Here is a 19,632-nt window from a genome sequence, read left to right as displayed (position 1 = left end):
TATGTCAAATTTCTGCCTGGTCCTGCCCCTAGGGGGCGCCCACGAGAGCAAGTGGAGATGGTCTGTGAGAGAGGCTGTCACTCACAGGGCCAACCACATCCCACTAGGTCATTCTTCTTCCTAAGCCATCGGTAAGCTGTCAGGGCAGCACCCTCCCCGAGGGGAAGCCGGGACTCAGCAGAGTCTGGGCTCGAAGCAGGACTCTCTCCTCCTCACGGGTGCAGTTTGACCAAAGGCCAGCGTCTAAGAAGAGTGTGGAGGTTGAGGTGGAGAAATAGGTCCACCTTAAGCTGCCAAACAAGAGGGGCAGAAGCAGGTTAGAGGGGACCCCTACGGAGAGGTGAGAGGGGCCGCGGGGTCTGGAGAGGAGAAAGTGAGAAGCTTAGAACAGGGTGAACGGGACGGTCCTAGATCTGTGCTGTCCAGTAGGGCGGCCACTAGCCTCGTGAGGCCACCAAAGTTGAAATTAATTAAAATGAAATAAAATCAAGCATTCAGTTCCTTGGTTACAGCAGTTAGCCACATGTGAAGTGTTCAATAGCCCGTGTGGCTAGTCGTTACCATACTGGATGGAGAAAGTGTAAAACATTTCCTTCAACACAGAAAACTTCTTCTCTTAATGAAAGCTTCTGGGGGCTCATACACTGGACTTTTAAAATCTATGCCTTTAATGTGTGTGCGTGTGTTCAGTCCACTTAAAGGGGCTGACACCAGATTGGTGCTATCAAGTTGGCAATAAACAAACACAGTCATCTCTCAGTATCTGCAGGGGATTGGTTCCAGGACTCCCGCTCTGGTCCTGCCGTGGGCACCAAAATCCACAGATGCTCAAGTCCCTCAGTCTGTCCTCTGTATCTGCGGTTCTGCATCCAGGGATTCAACCAACCTCTGATCATGTAGTGTCTTCCACCCTCGGTTGGTTGAATCTGCGAATGGAGAACCCGTGGACAGGGAGGGCCAAATGTAAGTCAGGCAGACCCGCCGGGGCACCTGTGTCCATGTGCAGTGGACAAAATGGCCCCTGCCCTCAGGAAACTTTACCTGGAGGGAGAGATCACTCAACAAATATTTTTGAGCACCCATTCTGTGCCAGGCATGGCACAGTGAGGAACATAAAAGACCTCCCTGGAGACCGAGCGTCCCCACGCCCAGTGTGGCAGAGCTCAGAAGCCGGGAGGAGTTCTTGCCTGGAGTGGTCAGGGGTCAACGAGCGGAGGTGGGGCTGGAGTCGGCCTGGGGGTCAGGGTCAGAGGATGGGCCTTCTCAGAAGAGGCACAGCCGGGTGAGGGGGAAGGTAACCAGAGGTGAGGGCTGGAGGGTGGCGGGGCATAAGGCACAGTAGTCGTGAGGGGGAAGGTGGGAAGGTGGGTCGGCCAGACATCGGGCAGGTTTTAGGAACCACTGGATTTAATGATGGGAGGGGGTCCCTAGGGGGCCCTCGGCGAGCAGTTTCGCGGCTTGAGTGAGCGCACAGCCCGAGGGGCTCAGCGGCGGAGTTAGGGAAGGCACCCGGGGAGGGCTGAGGGCCAGCCAGAGGCTGACTGGGGAGCCGGGGACTGCAGCCGCTCAGCGCGGAGCAGCAGGAGCAAGAGATACACCAGATACACCAGAGCGGAGAGCGCGGGTGGCCCTGGGGCCCCTTCCACGTCTGTCCCTTCAGCAGTCCCCAGGCGCCCACAGGAGTCACCGGGCCAGCGCACCCAGCCCCTGTGCGCAGGGACACCGGCCAGCTAGCACCTGCCTACGCCTGCCCGGGAGGAGAGGCGAGGAGGTCCTGCGGGACCGGGGCGCGGAGAACGCCCCTGGGGGACTGGGGCTTCCGCCGCCCCGAAGGGGTGAGAGGCTCGGGCACGCAGCCCGGGGGAAGGCGCCGCTGTCCGCTCAGAGAGAACGCAGGGCGGCCTCGAGAGGTCAGGAAGTCATCCGCTTAAGCTGCAGTGGCACGAAGTCGGAAGCGGGAGTTTCGGGGACTTTGCCCCCATGCCCACGGGACAACACAGGCAGTCCCGGGCCTGCCCTAGGCCTGCCTCTCTGTCCCCAGCTGGGCCCCAGCACACCGAACGCGCATCATTCTCACCCACTCAAGGCGCTTGGTGTCCCCACAGCGTCACAGGTGAGCTGTTCCCTCCGACTGGCACCCCTTTCCCTCCGTCCTCTCCCCTTGGCTTACGCCTGACCTCCCTGAGGCTTGGCTCCGCGCAAAGCCTTCTCTGACCCACCCCTGGCCCCGTGGCCCCTTCTCCTTCTGTGCCCAGGACCACTGGGCCATGACAGCTCTGGTCCTGCCTCGGGCTGCCACTCACCCCTTCTACCAACCTGCAGGGCCATCTGACCCGCCCACACGGGGCAGAGGTGCGCCCAGTAATGTGTCATCGTCACCCTGTAGAATGAAGGCAGGGGCAAACCCGTCACTGAAGCCAGAAGCCAGATACCCTCCACCCCCACTCCAAGCTCCGTAACCTGGGGGCTGGGTAAGGGGGGAAGTTTTCTCCCCAAGGGCAGGAGTAAGAGGAGGGTGGGGGAGGGGAGGACTCCGTTATGGAAGGAGCAGGTCTGCGGGCACTGGCAGGGCTCCCCATCCTCGTCCTCGGGCCTGGGTTGCGGGTACAGAGCTGGAAGGAGGGGCGCTCACTGTTCCAGGCTGGGCAGCCTCTCCTCCCTCACTCTCTCCGGTCTTTCCACCTCCTCCTCCCTCTCCTCTTCCCTCGCTCCAGATTCTGCTCCTCAAAAGCCCAAGGAACTAGCTTGCAATAGCAAATTTCTCCTCAACTGCAGGTTCCCTTGGTTAAATTCCTTTGGCGACTGCCGTCTGGTCCAACAGAGGTGCAGGGATGGGATCCCTCCCAGCCTGGGATATCCACTGATTTAAAGTTAGAAGTAGGAGCCCAAAGGCAGAAAACACCACCTTGGCCCTCAAGGGATTCTCAGGGAGGAGCAAAGATCCCAGGGAATTTGTAAGGAAGCTTCTATCCCAGGGGTTCAGGGGCCTCCTTGGCACTGGAATTAATCCCTCGTGACCTGTTTCTTCCAGACCTTGGTATGTAAATTCCCAGTCTGGCAGAACTTGTCACCCCTGTTTATAGAAGAGGCAAGGCCCAGGGACATCAAATTGGCACTCAAGGTCATCCAGCGTGGGCTGTGGTGGGGGCCCAGGATCAAAGAGACCTCAGTGCTTCCAGACCCATCACTGAGCCCCACTCCCCACATGGAGAAGGCCTAGCGACTGGAGGCGGGGGAGCGGATGCAAAACAGGCCAGATGTCCCCGCAAATTCCTGACATTCCGGGAGGGCAGCCCTCCGAGCTCAGAGCACTGCCCAGCTCCAGGCCCCACACTTTTGGACTCAGAAACTTCACCTTGGAAACTTCAGCAGACTTCTCTGGAGGAAAAAAAAAAAGTGCTCTGAGCGTGCTAGGGCCCTGTGCAGAGATCTAAAAATCTTGCAAGCTGGGATGCTCAGATCCAGGGTCTGACAGAACCTGAGTGACAGGCTCATTGCTCGGCTTGAGTCAATTCAACAAGGTCTGTGGAGGGTTTGCCACGTGGCCCTGGCTGCCAGCTCACATTTCCCCAGGTGCTGGACCCCGTAGAGACGGCCCTGGAGTTTCTGGCTTTTGACACATGAATGAGACTTCCTGAAATTTGCCCCCCAGAAATGTCCTTGTCCTGGCAAACAGCCTGCCATCTCCTGTAGCCCATACTGGAGCAGCTCTGTCCCCTGGTCCTTTTCAGGGTGAAGCCACATTACCTGAGCGTGAAGACCCTTGACCATGCAAGCCTCTGGGAGCGCAGTGTCCAGGAGGTGGCAGCCGGGTCTGCTCCTGCCTGGAGGGAAGCAGACCCACTCTGCTCTTGCATCCACTGCCCTGGGCAGATGAGCATTCTTCTGGAACAATCTCTGCAGCCCATGCAGACTTCCATCCCACCCCCCTCCTTGGGCTGCTAGGTTCCTGGGAAGAGAGCAGCGCCTTTAGAAGAAAACAGTGAGAACGGGATGCCATGCTGCCTTTTGCTAGCAGGGACCTTGGACAAGGGGCTTAACCCTTATGAGCCTCTGTTTACTCATCTAAAAGAACAAAAAAAATATAGTGATAGTTAACACGATTAGAACACCGTGTCAAGGGCTTCACACTCGCTCATTTAATCCTCAGCACTTCTAGGAGGTGGGAACTTTTGTTAGCACCCACAGGCTTAGCTGAGGTGCTAAATGCTGTGCCCAAGATGATACAGCTTGTAAACGCAGGGCCGGGCAGTCCAATCCCTGAGCTGCTCTCTAACGGGCCTCACGCTAACGGCTAATGAACAGTAACCTAGCAGGGTGACGGAGAGAAGTGAAATAAAGTGTGGAGAGAGCCTGCACACGGCGGGGCTCAGTAAATGGGAAGAGACCCTGAGCATCTTTTAATGTCACCCGTAAACACCAGGAGGGCAGGGGCCTTGCCTGCCTTGTTCGCCCTCACCCCCAGCACCTGCACAACTCCTGGATTTTGTAGGTGTTCAGTAGGGACTTGGCGAGTCGGCATGCAGTGAGGCCTGACAGGCAGGAGCAGCCCTCTTCCCAGGCAGAGCCCGACGACCTGAGTTCAAATCCCGGCTCTGTCACTTCTTGGCAGTGTGACCATGGAAAAAATACTTCACTTCTCTGTGCCTCAGTTTCCTTGGGTGTCAAGTGGCGATGACAATATACTGTCTACTGCACAGGGTTGCCATGAGGATGGAGTAATTCAGACAGAGCAGTACACATGGATCAGATAATCCTTTAGGTCTCAAAGAGAAATTCAGAGAGAGGTGTATGCAGATTTTCACAAATATGTGGCACAGACTGAGCGATCTGTTAATTAAGATAATAGTTGAAGAATGCTCACCGAAGGATGGACGGCAACTTGGAAGAGCTTGGTAGATGAGGAGGCCCTGAGACACCCCAGTCTCTGCTGCCCCCTAGTGGACACATTCCTTAATTTTTGATGCCTTTCTGGAGTTGGAAGACACTGATGGTCCTTGATTCAAAGGGGTGTCACAGCCCAAGCAGACTCTGGCCAAATCACTTTCCCCGGCTATGTCTAGGATCTCTGGATGGTGCGGCGGAGAGAAGGGCCATTTCTCCTTCACCTGATAGGGGTTTTATGAAGGAGCCAGAGCACTGGTGCTCCTGTGATCACGGGCAAGTCCCTGCCGCTCTCGGCTCTCACCTGGGGAACTGAACTGCCTACACCCCCACGGCAGGGCAGGTGTGAGGCTCACGGGAGGTGAGTGACAGGAGGCGTGTGTAAGCTCTGAAGTCCAGACATGTTTGTTGTAGCCGCTGCCATCCGCACCTTCCTCCTCCGCTCCCCAGCCCCAGCGGAGCACAGCCACACCTAAACTTCAGGTCTCTCCCCCCAGACCCCCAGGTGGAGAGTCCGAGCTCCGCCCACTGCACAGGCCCCGCAGCGCCAGGCCCTGGCCTCACCCAGTCTGGTCGACCAGGCACCTCACAGCCTCACCACTTTTTCATCAGCTTTCAGTCAAAGGGTGAATTTCTATGTTTAATAGAGCACACACATTACAGAAGTGGGAACTGACCAAGACTCCCCCAGACCGAGCTTTAGCCAGGCTCCTCTGAGCCCTCACCTCAACTAAACCTCATCCTCGGCCTGCTGAGCCCAGTTTTAGCAAAGAATCCGCCCAAGTCAGTTTAACACCCCACCCTTGAAAGCTAAGCCTTGGGCCTGAGGCTCCTGGTTGAATCCTGTTGAGCCAGTTTAGCAGGAATCCCCCTACCCTAGATAGCTAATCTAATTTTCCACCCACTGACCCTCTCACTCTGCTCTTTAACTAAAAGTCCCCAGCTCTCACTGCTGTATTCAGAGTTCAGTTCAATCTCATTCCCCTCCTGCAATAGTCTTGAATAAAACCTTCACCATTTTAGCAAGTCTAGTACAAAATATTTCTTTAACAGAGTCCACCAAAGATTGAGGCATGCAAATTAAAATAAATGAACATTCTATGTCCATGGAATGATGCCTGGCATGTAGGTGATCAATAAACATTTTTTGAATGAATAAATACATTAATGAATTAAAAATAATGCCCAAGTCTAGTGAGTTTTGGCAGAATCGACAGGTCTGCTCATATATTGCTGGTGACGGTGCAAACTGATATAATCACTTTGGAAATAAAATGACAACACATAATGTATCCTTTGTTCCAGTCATCTTGCAAACAAAACTAAAGGAGTCATCTCAAGGGAGGGAAAAAACCAATTTCAATTGATGATATGAGTAACTAAAAAGAAATCAAATATTCAACAATATAGGAGATAGAGTGACAACACAGCACAGAGCAAGGGTCCCTACGTCTTTGTTTTGTTTTATGCTGTCTTTACACAAAAAGGAGAATAAGAAAAGTTAGAGTGGGAAGGGCAGACCGATTGCAGAAACCTCTTCAAAACAGCTCTACTGAGAAGCTCCTTATCAGGATCCAGAGCTCTCAGAATCCAGGGATGGCCAGGTTTATCGAAATCCAGGAGGTCAGAAAACTCAGGGCAAGTCTAGAAACTTCACCAGCGGAAGTTCTGCATCTTCATTCTGGCTGTCCCACTACTGATGACTCAGCTACCAAGTCACTCAGTCTCCGGCCGAGAGAGGGCCCGATTTGCCAGCACGGGGTGTGGTGCCCTGGGTGAGATGTCCACCTCTGGTCCGAATGGCCACGACCATCCAAGGTGGGGTGGGACAGGCAGGGCAGGAGGGTCACTCACACCGACTGGGCAGCCTTGGGTTGAAGCAGATGCTTCTAGAAGGGGATGTGGATAGTGAGATAGAAATGAGACTCATGGGGGAGAGAAAGCTCAGCGGTAGAGCGCATGCTTAGCGTGCTTGGGGTCCTGGTTCAATCTCCATTAAGAAAGAGAAAGAAAAAAAACCCCAAAAATCAGATTCACGCACTTGCAGTTAGCAAAGCCATGCCTGAAACTGCGGTCTGATGGGCTCTCTCTGCAGGAAAAGGACAGGGATATTCCACAGCCACTAAAAGGTCAAACATGAAGACCACATAGCAACACAGAAACTTCTTGACGACATAAGGCTAAGTGAAAAAAAGCTGAAAACAAAATTCTGTTTCTGCTATGATGACAACTATGTGCATATAAAGTGCAGAGATAATAGCTTAAAAGGAAGCTTGGTCACATGAGCAAAGCTTGGGTAGCTGGGATGCTGTGCGGATGGGGGAACTTTTTTTATAGGGAGATCTTGTAACATTTCTGCAGTCTTACTTTAACACACAGAAGGATTTCACTTCTTGCTCTGAAAACAGAAACCTGGGAAGTCAGGGAATATGAACTCTTCAAACACAAAGAAATACTAAGGAAAGACCGCTGGCTTAAGATCCCAGATTCCCCCCCAACACATGACAGCATGGCCTCACTGTCTCAGCCGAACCCTTCCTCTGTCTTGTCCTGTCTTTAGTGTTTTCATCTTTTGTTCATCAGGGTTTTGTTTTGTTTTGTTAACATTAGCCTGATTTTTTAAACACAGCATTAAAATATGATTTATCTTCACTGAGTTCTGTGACTCCCCCTTATGTCATATGTCTGGTGCAAGCGGCCCATGCCCTCTGCCCAGGTCCTCCCTGGCCCGAAGCAGCTTTTGGCGTGGCCTTTCCTCCTTCTGCTGGGGCAAGAGGAAGATGCTCGTTAGAGGTGGGTGAGGAAAAGAACACTGCCGCCTGACCCTCCCTGAGGGGAGCCAGAGGCCCAAGCTCCACTGCTAACCTGAGGAACTCACGGAAGACTTGTCCAGACACTTTTTAGGAACAGCGGCTACCTCCCTCCCCCCGATCAGGGTCTAGGACACTTGGTGAAAACCACAGGAGGGCACAGACTACCTGGCAAGCAAGGTCACACACGGACTGAGCCCACTTCCTTTCCTGTTCAGTTGTAGAAAAGCTGAGAAAAAGCAACACTCAGCCCTTGAACTGCAGCTCCAGGAAAACAAACACCACTTGGATACGGAGGGAAGGGAGTCAGAATTCACCTACGATGGATGCTCGAGGCTAAGGTCTAGGAAAAGCTGTGTCTGTGAAGCATGAGCAACAGGGGAAGAAGCAAAAAAGTGGCATCTCTCCAAACATTTTGCAATTAGAAAACCCCCACCGCAAAAGAATACATATACAAATACAGATACACTTTCTATTCTGGGAAAAAATAGAATGCAGGGTGGAGAGTCTCTACCTGAACTTTTTGAGTTCACAGAATTTAGTAAAAACTTGAATTCTAATAAAAACAGTTCAATGAGATTAAAAACAGAAAGAGATTTAAAAAAAAACTTATTTCAGAGCTAAGAAAAAAATTGGTGCCCAAACACCAACACAAAACTGAAAATAAGTTAATAATAGAAGATACATTTCCCCAAAATGACGGGGGGGGGGGGGGAACCTCTACATCTGCAATTGGGAATGACACACCATGTTCTAGGAGAATAAAAAAAAATATTTTGAAAAATCAACACTACGATTTCCCAGCAAAATTACTAAATGGCTATGAATGAGCAAGGATCCCCAAGACCTGATAGAAAAAGCTGTCACTTTTAAGGGGAAAGAAAAAGTTGGCCTCAGACCACTCTAACGAAACAGTGGATGTTTTATACACAACTTGTCAGGGTAAAAATAACACTATGAAACACGCATCAGGGGACAGGAGGAAGTTCGAGAACTCCCCCACCTTGACTAGGGGTGAATACATACTAAGTTGGCCTAATTAAAAAAGAAAAAGAAGAAACAACCTAAATGTCCATCAATAGATGACTGGATAAAGAAGATATAGTATATTTATACAATGGAATACTATTCAGCCATGAAAAGGAATAAAATAATGCCATTTGCAGCAACATGGATGGACTATCATTCTATACGCAGTAAGCCAGAAAAAGAAAATGAAAATACCGTATCACTCATATGTAGAATCTAAAGAAGAAAAAAAAAGACACAGAAGAACTTATTTACAAAATGGAAACAGACTCACAGACATAGAAAACAAACTTATGGTTACAAGAGGGGAAAGAAGGTGAGAAGGGATAAATTGGGAGTTTGAGACTTGTAAATACTAACTACTATATATAAAATAGATAAACAACAAGTTTCTTCTGTATAGCACAGGAAACTATATTCAATACCTATAATGAAAAAGAACAGAAAATGAATGTATGTATGACTGAAACATTAGGCTGTACACCAGAAATTGATACAACTTTGAAAACAGACTATAGTTCAAAGAAATAAATAAAGAAAAGAAAAAAGTTCCAAAAAAAGAAAAAGAAGTTTAACATTATAAAGGAAACCACAAGAAGTACTAAAAACCACAGTCCAACCATCAAACACCAGAGGGCAGGAGGAGAAAGGGAAGTGGAAAGATGTCTAATTATTAAGTCCTCATGCCCTGCAGCTGATAGTCAAAAAATTCATGTAAATGTATTTGATCAAAAGACATGAAAACAACATGAAGAAGTAAAAATAAATTTCTATATGTGCATGTGTATTTATATGTGTATGTTTATGTGTATATGTATATATTCCCCCCCTTACCTCCCTTAAATATGACATTTCTCTTGTTTATGAATCTGGAGGTTGGGCGTGGCTTTCCTGGACAACCTCTCTCTGCTTCCGGCATCCCTGGGACAGCTTAAGGGCTGGGGCTGGAAGCACTGGAAGGCTCACCCCTTCCCGTATGTGTGTCTGGGCTGGGAAGACTGGCAGCTGGGACTGGAACAGGTGAGGCTGCCTGGCACCTCTCTCTGCATGGCACTCCTGTACGTGGCCTCATGAGTATGGTGGCCTCAGGGTAGCCAGTTAAAATGTGGTTTTTAAGTCTATTAAACTGGCAAGCGTAAAGGTCTGTGCGGACAAGGATTTGAGATCTCCTGCTAGCAAAGGTAAGCACTCGGGAGAGTCATGCGGCAACACACACCAGAACGGTTTGTTTGTTCCAGTAATTCCACTGCTAGGAATCTGCCCTTCAGAAACAAACACAAGTTTACCAAAATATTTGGTAATATTTGTTAAAATGTCCATTGCAGTGTTGTATAGTAGTGAAATCCTGAAACCTCAGTGTCCATCAGCAGGGATCTGCAAGTGAACTGTGGGTCACACTTCACCCCCACCCTGCTAATCTGCGCCACCTTCAACCAAGGCCTGAACCTACTCAAACACCCCTCACACCCACTAGCTCCCCCTCCAATCAGCTCTCCAGTGCAGCCAGTGCAGATCGGACTGCCCCTGGCATCCACTCCACCACAGCTCAAAATCCTTCAGGGCCTCCCAGATCTCTGCAAGGCCCTGTGCACCTCGCACGGAAGCTATCGTTTCAGCTGTCACCCTCAGTCCTGGCAGGTTCCCGGGAGGGAGGGGCCGGGATGGCCAGGGTGACAAGAGTCGGGACAAAAGTGCTTTAGCTCCTAACGAAGCACTTCCATCATTTAACAGCTGGCTTAAAGAGTTGGACTTTCCAAGTGAATGAGCCCTTCCTGCCTAGGAATCTTCTAAATAAATCTCCATTTTCATAATTTTTATTCCTAAAGGTGTACTGTTCAAGAGGTCCCACAACTTGCATGAGCTTTAGGGACCCCCTACCCCTAATCTGTGTACCTCACCACTCCAGCCTGCTCCTATGCTGTGCCCCAGCCTCTTCATTGGCCTTCTCGTTGTCCTTCCTGTTACTTCAAACCACAGGGCCTTTGCATGCACTGTTTCCTCTGTCTAGGTCCTTTCTGACTATCCCAAGATTGCTGCACTTTTTGGCACTGAGTACTTCTTTCCGGTTTCTAGCAGTTGCCATTTTCTGATTTCTGTGTATGATTAGTGTTTGTGTTTCCCCACCAAACCACTGTTTCATGACAGCAGGGGTACATCTACCCTGCCCCTGGCACCTTGTGGTGCCAGCACATAACAGGCAGCTGGTCAACACGGGCTGAAGCAGCCGCACGCTGCACAGGAAGCCGTGACACACGTGCACATTCTGACACTGGAAGGCAGCTAAGTGGAAACACAAGGTCTTGGGCAGTGTGAAGGGTGTGCTCCCTTCTGTTGAATGAAAAGCAGCAGCCATCAGGACAGCTGCCCCACACTAGGCCACCACGGTGACCACCTGTCTAGGCGAAAACTGAGAGCACCTAGGGACAGGGCTCGTTTCAGACACGGCTGGATGCAGGGGCTTAGATGAATCGGGACCCGCTCTCTCCCCGCTTCTCCCCGCTGCAGCGCTGGCCCCATCCTCAGACAGCTCTGCTCTGGACAGGGGAGGAGGGGGCAGCACCTCCAGCCTCACTTCCCTGGGCTCAAACTGTATGAGAAACAAAAAAAATCTCTTTCCGAGGTGGCTCCTGCAAACTCACCCTGGGATTAGCTGACCGGACTAACGCCCTTCGTCCCCCGAGCGTGGGGCTTGCGGGGCAGACACCCCACCGACAGCGCAGAACTGAGTACAGAGAGGGTGTGGATCATCTGAGAGTAATCTGAGTAGTTACCAAAATAAGGGGAAATACACAACATTGTAAACTGACAATACTACAGTTAAAAAAAAATTTAAAAAAGAAATTAAAATACCAAAAAAAGTACTCATATTGTATTTTCTCTTTAAAAGAAAAAGGGAGAAAAAGGTGCCATGAGGCCAAAACAAATATGCATCACTATAAACCAGTAAGTGTATTTTTTTTAAACAAATGAACAGTAGCTCCCACCAGGACAAGGCAGTGGCAGTGGGGAGGCGAGACGTTCCGCCTGGCCCCATTCTTCAGTGATGTTTCCTAACCGTGTAACATGCGCTATTTTTAATTTGTTAAAATCACAATGGAAGTTTTTTTTTTAACAAATCATTTTAGTTCTTAAAAATGACACCTGTGTATAAATTCTGCAGCTCTTCCTCACAGTGGGCTCTGACACAGAACAGCAAAATTAGACAGGCAGTACATCACGCTAGTACCATACGAAAAACACCACAAATTTAGGCACTTTATAAAAAAAAAAAGTTTGGAAATGAATGAGGTTATCAAGTCTTCTGCTACACTCTGCAAAGGACTCTACTGATGCCAGATTTATACACTTTAAAATGATCACGTTAAACGGCACACACAGCTCTCAACACCAGCATGACTCTTTCCTAAATGAAGTTCTGTTCTGACAGACCCCCCTGAACTGACAGACCCCATAAAACCTAACAGATACCAAGAGTTCTCTGTAACCGATGAGAGGAATTCAAGTCCAAGAAACGCAAAGTGAATTATCAGGATTTCCAAGTTACGTTATTCTCCGCGCTCTACATCTTCTGCATAGATCTGCGCTTTACACATCCTGATTGTGTACCGAGATGCCGGTGCTCCCACGGCATGTTTTAAGGCTCACAGTCATGGTAGTGATGTCCACGGCACAAAGAGCCCGATTCAATTAAGTCAAGAGTTTTAAAGTTTAGAACCTGGTATCCTTTCGGTTAAGGGAACATGGAACGCATGGACACAGCGGGCTGCCAGGCCGGAGCAGGTGCGGTGAGGGGAGCGGTGCCACAGTCCGGTCGGCAGCCCCCCCAACATTTAAATGGGAAAAAGCAACCCGATCAGCTTCCTCTAGTAAACGTCAATGTGTCAGCGCCCCGTGTTAATTACAAAACCTCTGCCTTCTTACTGCAAGACTTTGACACCGTAATTCTTATACTGGCCGCAAACTGGTCACGTGGCAGAACTTTTCTAGAAGAAACTGGAATTCCATCCTTGTGCGGTTCCCCACGCCCGCCCCCAACCCGGCGCGTGCTCCCCCGCAGAGCAGCGCAGCCCCTCACAGCTCTTCTCTTTTACTCCCAGCTCGGTTGTCTTCCTTCGAAGCCCGGGACTTTGGCTCTCCCTCCTTCTTCTTTTTGCCCTTCTCTTGCTTGGTTTTATTTTTCTCTTTGCTTCCTCCTCCTTTGCCAGGATACACCTGTCCCTCCAGAGTTACATCAGCGCACCTGTCTTGACTGACCAAAAAGTCCTTGATCTCCCAGGCGTAGCTCCCATCACGAAGCATGAAGATAGCGCGGTCTGACCCCACGATGAACCTTGGCGGAGAGATGGGATCACAGTCAGCGCGTGGTCGTCAAGCGCGAGCGGGTCAGAGCGGTCTGGGGGCACTTAACCAAGAAAAAGAACCCCTTTCAAATGCTACATGAACACAGAACAAAAATGCTATCTGCCAAGGCTTAGTGCTTTTGACATTCACTGTTTGAAAATACTGGCTGGCTGAACTATTTAACACCTCAGCTCAGATCAAAACGGAACAGACGGTGGATTTTGTCCGTGTGGCATAGGTGGCAGCCGATGGAAGGGACAGTGTTAGGAAGAGGGTCATAGGATGCTGCAGACCTGGCTCAGGGGCTGCTGCTGCGGAAGCAGGGGGGCGGCTGCAACCTGGGTTTGCGTTACCTTCTGAAGTGCCCAGCCAAGGTCTCACCGGACAAAAGGCTTCTGTTGATAAAGGCTGAAACACCAGTTTATATGGGGCCATAAGAGGCCCACGAAGGACTCAGGAGGACGCTTGGCTGCTGGACAGAAATCTTACCCTGGAGGTCAACAGCAAGCAGCCCAAGAATGTCCACGCTCAACAGGTCTCAAGGAAGAGACCAAAGAGGCACGGAATGCGGTTTGGGTGGATGGACCACGAGGGTGGCCAGTGGGCACGATCCTTCCATTCCTGGGGGGCTCACCCACACCTCCGCCCTTCACTGTGTCATGCCGCCACCAGCCCCGAGATCAGTGGTAGCCCTGGGCCAGTCATCACCGCAACATTTATTTGTTCCCCTAAGTGTCAATTTATGCTAACAAAGCGATCTGCCATCCTAGACACTTTCTAAGCACTCCTTTTTATTACTTTCACATTTCCCAAACTAAGACATTTGAAAACCCTAAATTTCAGAACTGTTATTGAAGGAGAAAAAGGAAATTACTTAAAATTGCATCTCAGGATTATACTGAGCTTAGAGAACTGGACCCCGTCCCCTAAATTAGCAGTCTGGTCCAAGCGTATGTGTGAACACAGCTACACACAGAAGCACTCTCCTATGGGCAGAAACTCCTAAAGGAAACAAGCGCGCTGTCCAGCCGACTAATGTGCCCCACCGGAGGCTGAACTACGCAAGGCTTCACTCAGGTAAAATGAAAGTTAAAGATACAAAGAGAAATAACTTTAGGATGAACTGAGATATTAAAAAGCAAACAAATAAACAACGAACTTACTGGCTTTGTTCGATAATGAATTCTTTCTCTAAAGAAAAAGAGGGGAGGGTATAGCTCAGCGGTTGAGCGTGTGCTTAGCATGCACGAGGTCCTGGGTTCAATCCCCAGTACCTCTGTTAAAAAAATAAATAAACCTAATTACCACCCCCACCCCCAAATAATAAAAAAAAAAAAGAAAAAAAAGTTAGATAAATAAATAAATGTAAAATAGAGACTAAACAGTGAAGGTCCATGGCCCTACGTACAAGCGCTGCCGGAAGGGAGCCCCTGACACACAGGCTCAGAAAACATCCCCACAGAGCCCAGTTTTCCCAGCAAGGTGGCTGGGGCTTTACCTCTGGACGTCGTAGTTGGCGTTGAAAAGGCTGCCCTGCCAGAGGCTCGTGATTTCCTCCGTCTCCTTCTCGGTGGGGCTTCCCGACACAGTGACAAACATCATGAGGGTCTTGCCCTTCTTCGTCATTTTCAGTATGCTCTCAGGCTTGCCCGGGTCTATCTGCGAGAAGTCGATAGGAGCGGAGGGCCTCTTGTGCTCGGGGAGGTCTCCCTCTTCTATGTCGTCATCTTTCTATCAGGATGGGGGAAAAGCATCAGACATCGTCAGAAGTGTGCTTCTGAACCGGCAGAGGCAAGAACACCTGCACGTGACGTCAGGTGCAGGTCTGTGACCTAAGTTAACAACACAAAAGAAGAAAACCCAGACTTGCTCCTCTAGCTGACTCTCAAGCAAAGTCTAAGTTCCAGGCAGCGCCCATCACTCCAGGCCAGCAATCACAGAGAACCCCTGTGTGATGGGTTTCTGTGGCTTTTTTGCTCTCAAAGAATCTACCCAATATGGTAGATTCTAAGAACGGCCACGTTCTGGTTTGGTCATACAACTAATACTGCACAGCAATGAAGAAAAACAAATACTGATACGTGCCACAAATCTCAAAAATATTATATTGAGAGACAGAGCCAGGAACAAAAATCAGATATGCTACACAATTCACTTATTTAAAGTTCAGGAATAGGCAAAATGAATGTAGGAGAAGAGAAATCAGAACAGTGGCTGCGTCTAGGAGGGGGTTATGAGGTGGGCTTGACTGAGAAGGGACACAAGGGTACTTTCTGGTGTGAGGGAAATATATTTTGACAGGGGTGTGGATAACACCGATGTATCAATTTGTCAAAACTCATGGCACTGCATACTCAAAACCTGCATTTCATGTACATCAATTTCACCTGAAAAATAAGAACGGTAAACAAATACTCAATTCTAGTTAGCAGGCTTGGTTTTCAGTGGTGTGAGCTAGAGATTCTGAAGCACATTCAGTACAGGTTGGCTATTACCACTTGGCCCCCTGGAAATCAACTAGGGAAACCACCCTCACAAAATACACAGGAGTTCCTGGTGGTCAAATTCACAGGCTGTTTGTCTTTATTCTATTTCTCCGTAACATCTGTTATGGTCTCCTTAATACTTCCAGACTTCTAGGTGATTCAATAACCTAAAATATTCTTATTTTTCAAACCGATTTTTACTAATGGTCATGAAATTAACTGCATAGGTCACACACAGCATTTCTTTTTAATGAAAACATAATTAAGTGATCAGAAGTCTAGTGCAGATAGCAAAGGTAAAGAATCCTTCAAGATAGAGAAGAAAAAAGCCAGTACCCTGGGTGTAGTTAACAGTCCAGTTCTACTCTTAGTTCCTTGGCTTCCCAGGGTAATCTTATCTCATTTTTCTAAGCTGAGAGCAATCAACCCTTACCCCCAGGCCTGGCTGGAGTTCTGTAATCAGGTCAGGCAAGCCCCACACCCAGGCGTGGTCCTGCCTCCAGGCCAGTCCTGCATTTCTGACTGGCTTCACCAACTTCCCCATTGCTGTCTGTCAAATTTAACAGCTGCAAAGCTGAACTCCTCTTTTCTGTAAATCCTTTCCTTCCTCCCATGGTCCTTGACTAGCTACCATCTGAGTAGCTATGCTGCCCCAGGCACCTCTCATTTATGATCTCCCACCTCAGGACAACCCTGCGAGGCCCCACTGAATACATGATGTGGATGAGACTCAGAGAAGACAGGTAACTTACTCAATGTCACATGCCTGAAGTATAAACCCACAGTCTGGCTCTGAATCCCTCCCACCTGGCCCTCCGTGGCACCTGGTGACAGTAACGTCAGGCGAAGAATCACCTTTGGTTCTTCCGCACCAGTCCTAACACAGTGGAAGGATCTGTCCCCTTCTGGCCCCACTCCACACACCTGACGCAGGCCTCTCACTGCAGCTCTGATTTTGACACTAGCAGAGGAGTTGGGGGTAAATTCAGGGATTGCCACCCAGGGAGGAGGTACCGCTTCCTCCCAGAAAAGCTCCCACGGAGATGGATCTGCTCTCCCACAGAAAAATCCCTGTTCCTGGGGAAGGGTGCTCACATTCACAGGATCTGCAAATACGAGTCCACAAGGAACTCTGCCAAGTGGGATGTTATCCAGCTTGAAGGATGAGGAAAATGAGGATCGCACTGTTTCCAAGGAGTAAAGCTGAGTGCAAAACCTCTGTCCTTCCACTACATTATCCGGTCATCCTCCTGGTCATACAGTCAATCAACTACCAAATCCTGCCAAGAACATCAAAATCTCTCACATTTCTTTCTCCCTTCTATTCCATTCTTGCAGCTTCTCACTTAACCCAGGTCCTCCTAATTACCTTTCATATGCATATGTGTTCACCAATGTGTAAGGTAGTGAAGTAAAACGGTTAAAGGAAAAGGCTTTAAAGTCAAGTGACCAAATCTGAAATTAAGCTAATTTGCTGTGTGACTTTGGGCAAGTTACTTAACCTCTCTGTGCCTCAAGGTCTCATCTAGAAAACAGAGATAAGTACCTCCTTCATTAATGTGGTAAAGGGATTAAATGAGATTAAGTGCTTAGAGTAGCCGCATGAACTAATGAACACCCAATAATTATTGTCTCTGCTTTCAGAGTTTTTCCCTGCCCATCCACCCTACATTTTGCTGACCAATTAATTTTTCTCAAATTTAGCCCTCATCATGATATTCCACTATTCAAAACATTCAATAGCTGAAACAACCATTCCAAGGCATATTCTGAAGCCTTTTAAAAATATTACAGACTATGCAGTAACCCGGGGAAATGCTTAATATGTATCAAATGAAAAAAAGAACAGCAAAAAATTCTATAGATGCAATGCTTTCAGCGGTAAAAACTTATGTCTGCACACAGAAGGGCAACCAAATGACTGAACACATGGTTTGAGATGAAGTCATGGCTGATTAAATACCCATATTCCAGTGCTGTAATATTTGAGTAACACAACTTTTCAAACTCATCAAGGCAGCATTTTTCCTTCTAAATAACATCCAAACCCCACTGGATCCAAGGCTGAGCAGGACCTGGTTCTCACCAACCTTTCCATCTTTCTCTCTGATTATGTTGCTTCAGAAAGTCTGTTCTAGACAACCCAATTTATATTAGCATAGCTAATAATCAGAGCTGCACTACTGTAGGTCCTTTCCAAGTTTTCTCAGTTAATCCTTGCAACAACTCTGAGGTCGGTCCTAACAACTCTATTTTGCAGGTGAGGAAACTAACGTACAGAGGGGTTCTTCACCGGCTCCAATTTCCAAGCTGAAGTGGTCTGAACCCAGGAAGTCCAACTCCAGAGCCTGGGCTATTTATACTGACACCGCTTTGGCCAGTTCCCACGTGTCCCATCCACCTCAGCTCATGCTGCCCAGTTAGTAATGCCCTCCTCCCACACTGCCTGCCCATCTGAAATGCCACTTCCTTCCTGAAACCCTTTGGGATTCCCACTGCACTTTCTTTCCATAGCACTCAGCCATTTCTAGTGTGTATTAAGGATTATTTTTATTATTATCTACTATTCCTGATGGTTGGAACACTCAGTCACCTCTGCAGGTCTTTTTGTCTAGCTCAGGGTCTGAGTACTTCCAGGCTAAGATTTCTGCATGAGATGCTACTCACACCTTGGTGGGTCAAAAACTTCATTTGTTAGAGCCCAAAAAGAGCCTGGGAGATTGCAAGGGAGATGGAAAGTCAGTTCCTTCTTCCTTGGTGGTGTGCACACACCCAGACCTACCCCAATCTTTCCATCAGCTGCAGGTCAACTGCTTTCTTCTAGTCAAGTGCATCAGATGGCATTTTAAACTCATGTCTGAAAGCCTCTATCCAATACATACACATATGGAGATAACCACAAAATAATAAAACATCAGTGTTGGAAGAAATCATCCAGTAAAATCTCATTCTGTAGATAAGAAACCCGAGGCCTAGAGTGGAGACATGACTGGCTCAAGGTTATACAGTGAGCAGAACCCAAGTTTCTGTCTCTGCTCCACCAGCTGGGCAAATTAACCAGGCCAACACAACTACCTTTGGAAGGGAAAGAGGTAGCAACATTTTCGGTTAGTGAACTTTACCTAAAAAGCTTATTACACACTCCTGTGCATTCAAGTAACAAACAAGAAAACAGACTCTCACTCAAACTCATATCAGAAAAATGACTCAAAGTCATTGCTCCTTTAAACGAAAAATGTGAGTTCCGTGAGAGCGAGCCACTTACTGGTCTTTGCTACCAGCCTCCGCCCCCATCCCCCCAGAGTAACGCCACTCACAAAATTACACAACTCTCAGCAGGGACACATACCAAAATGGGAACTCAGAATTCGGAGAGAACACGGGTGAACAATGAAAGCTGAAACGGCCCTCTTGAAAGATAATCCTCACCATACCCCTCACCCATCTCCTGGAGTGGAGTAGAAAAGGCCTCCCTCCACATTTCCAGGGACAGCTCACTGCCCCGTGGAGACCAGGGCACTGAAGGCAAACAGGACGGAACAGTGGGAGGCCATGACTGGAGAGGCCCGAGGGATGGTGGAAGAGGACACTGGGACGAATGACCTGAGACGGGGGTCGGCAGGGCGCAAGGGGGTCAGCGGCGGCCGGAGTGAGCCAGTAAGGACTCATGACATGAGCAGAGAAGAGGTTATGGGGTCGGCAGATACCGAGACGGAGGTCTAAAGGGTCCCAAGACGGAGGGGGTAAGAGGTCACTGGGAGCGGGGCCCGGGACAGAGAAGAGCCGGCAGAGTGTGCGCGCGCCGCGGACCTCCCACTGTTCCAGAAGACGAGCCATGTCCGCATCATTGTAGTCGCGAATATCCTTCTTCTTCTTCCGGGGAGGTGGGGTAGCTTCGCTGGGCGTCTCGGCCGGGCCGTCGGCGGCGAAGACCCGAGGCGGCAGCAGCAGGAGCAGCAGCAGATCAGATACACAGAGAACGACCACAGCTACGCGCGCCCAGCCGGAGGCCGCCATCTTTGCCGCGCAGCGCCGCGCCGCCGCGGAGACCGGACCTGCGCGAGCCGCCGGCCCCGCCCCAG

General features: G+C 49.3%; 1 protein-coding gene across 1 annotated transcript; it reads right to left on the bottom strand.

Moving 5' to 3' along the window:
* Positions 1–11,570: 11,570 nt before the first annotated feature.
* Positions 11,571–19,632, bottom strand: MESD (mesoderm development LRP chaperone). The gene is made up of 3 exons (XM_006208803.4): positions 19,361–19,632; positions 14,563–14,795; positions 11,571–13,053 (listed from the first exon to the last, which is right to left on the bottom strand). Exons 1-3 carry the CDS (start codon positions 19,565–19,567, stop codon positions 12,795–12,797), a joined length of 699 nt encoding a protein of 232 aa, XP_006208865.1. The 5' UTR covers positions 19,568–19,632; the 3' UTR covers positions 11,571–12,794.

Source organism: Vicugna pacos, chromosome 27 (genome assembly GCF_048564905.1).
Source record: "Vicugna pacos chromosome 27, VicPac4, whole genome shotgun sequence".
Classification (NCBI taxonomy): domain Eukaryota; kingdom Metazoa; phylum Chordata; class Mammalia; order Artiodactyla; family Camelidae; genus Vicugna; species Vicugna pacos.
Note: the sequence above shows the minus strand (reverse complement) of the source record. Positions and strands in the feature narration are given on the sequence as shown.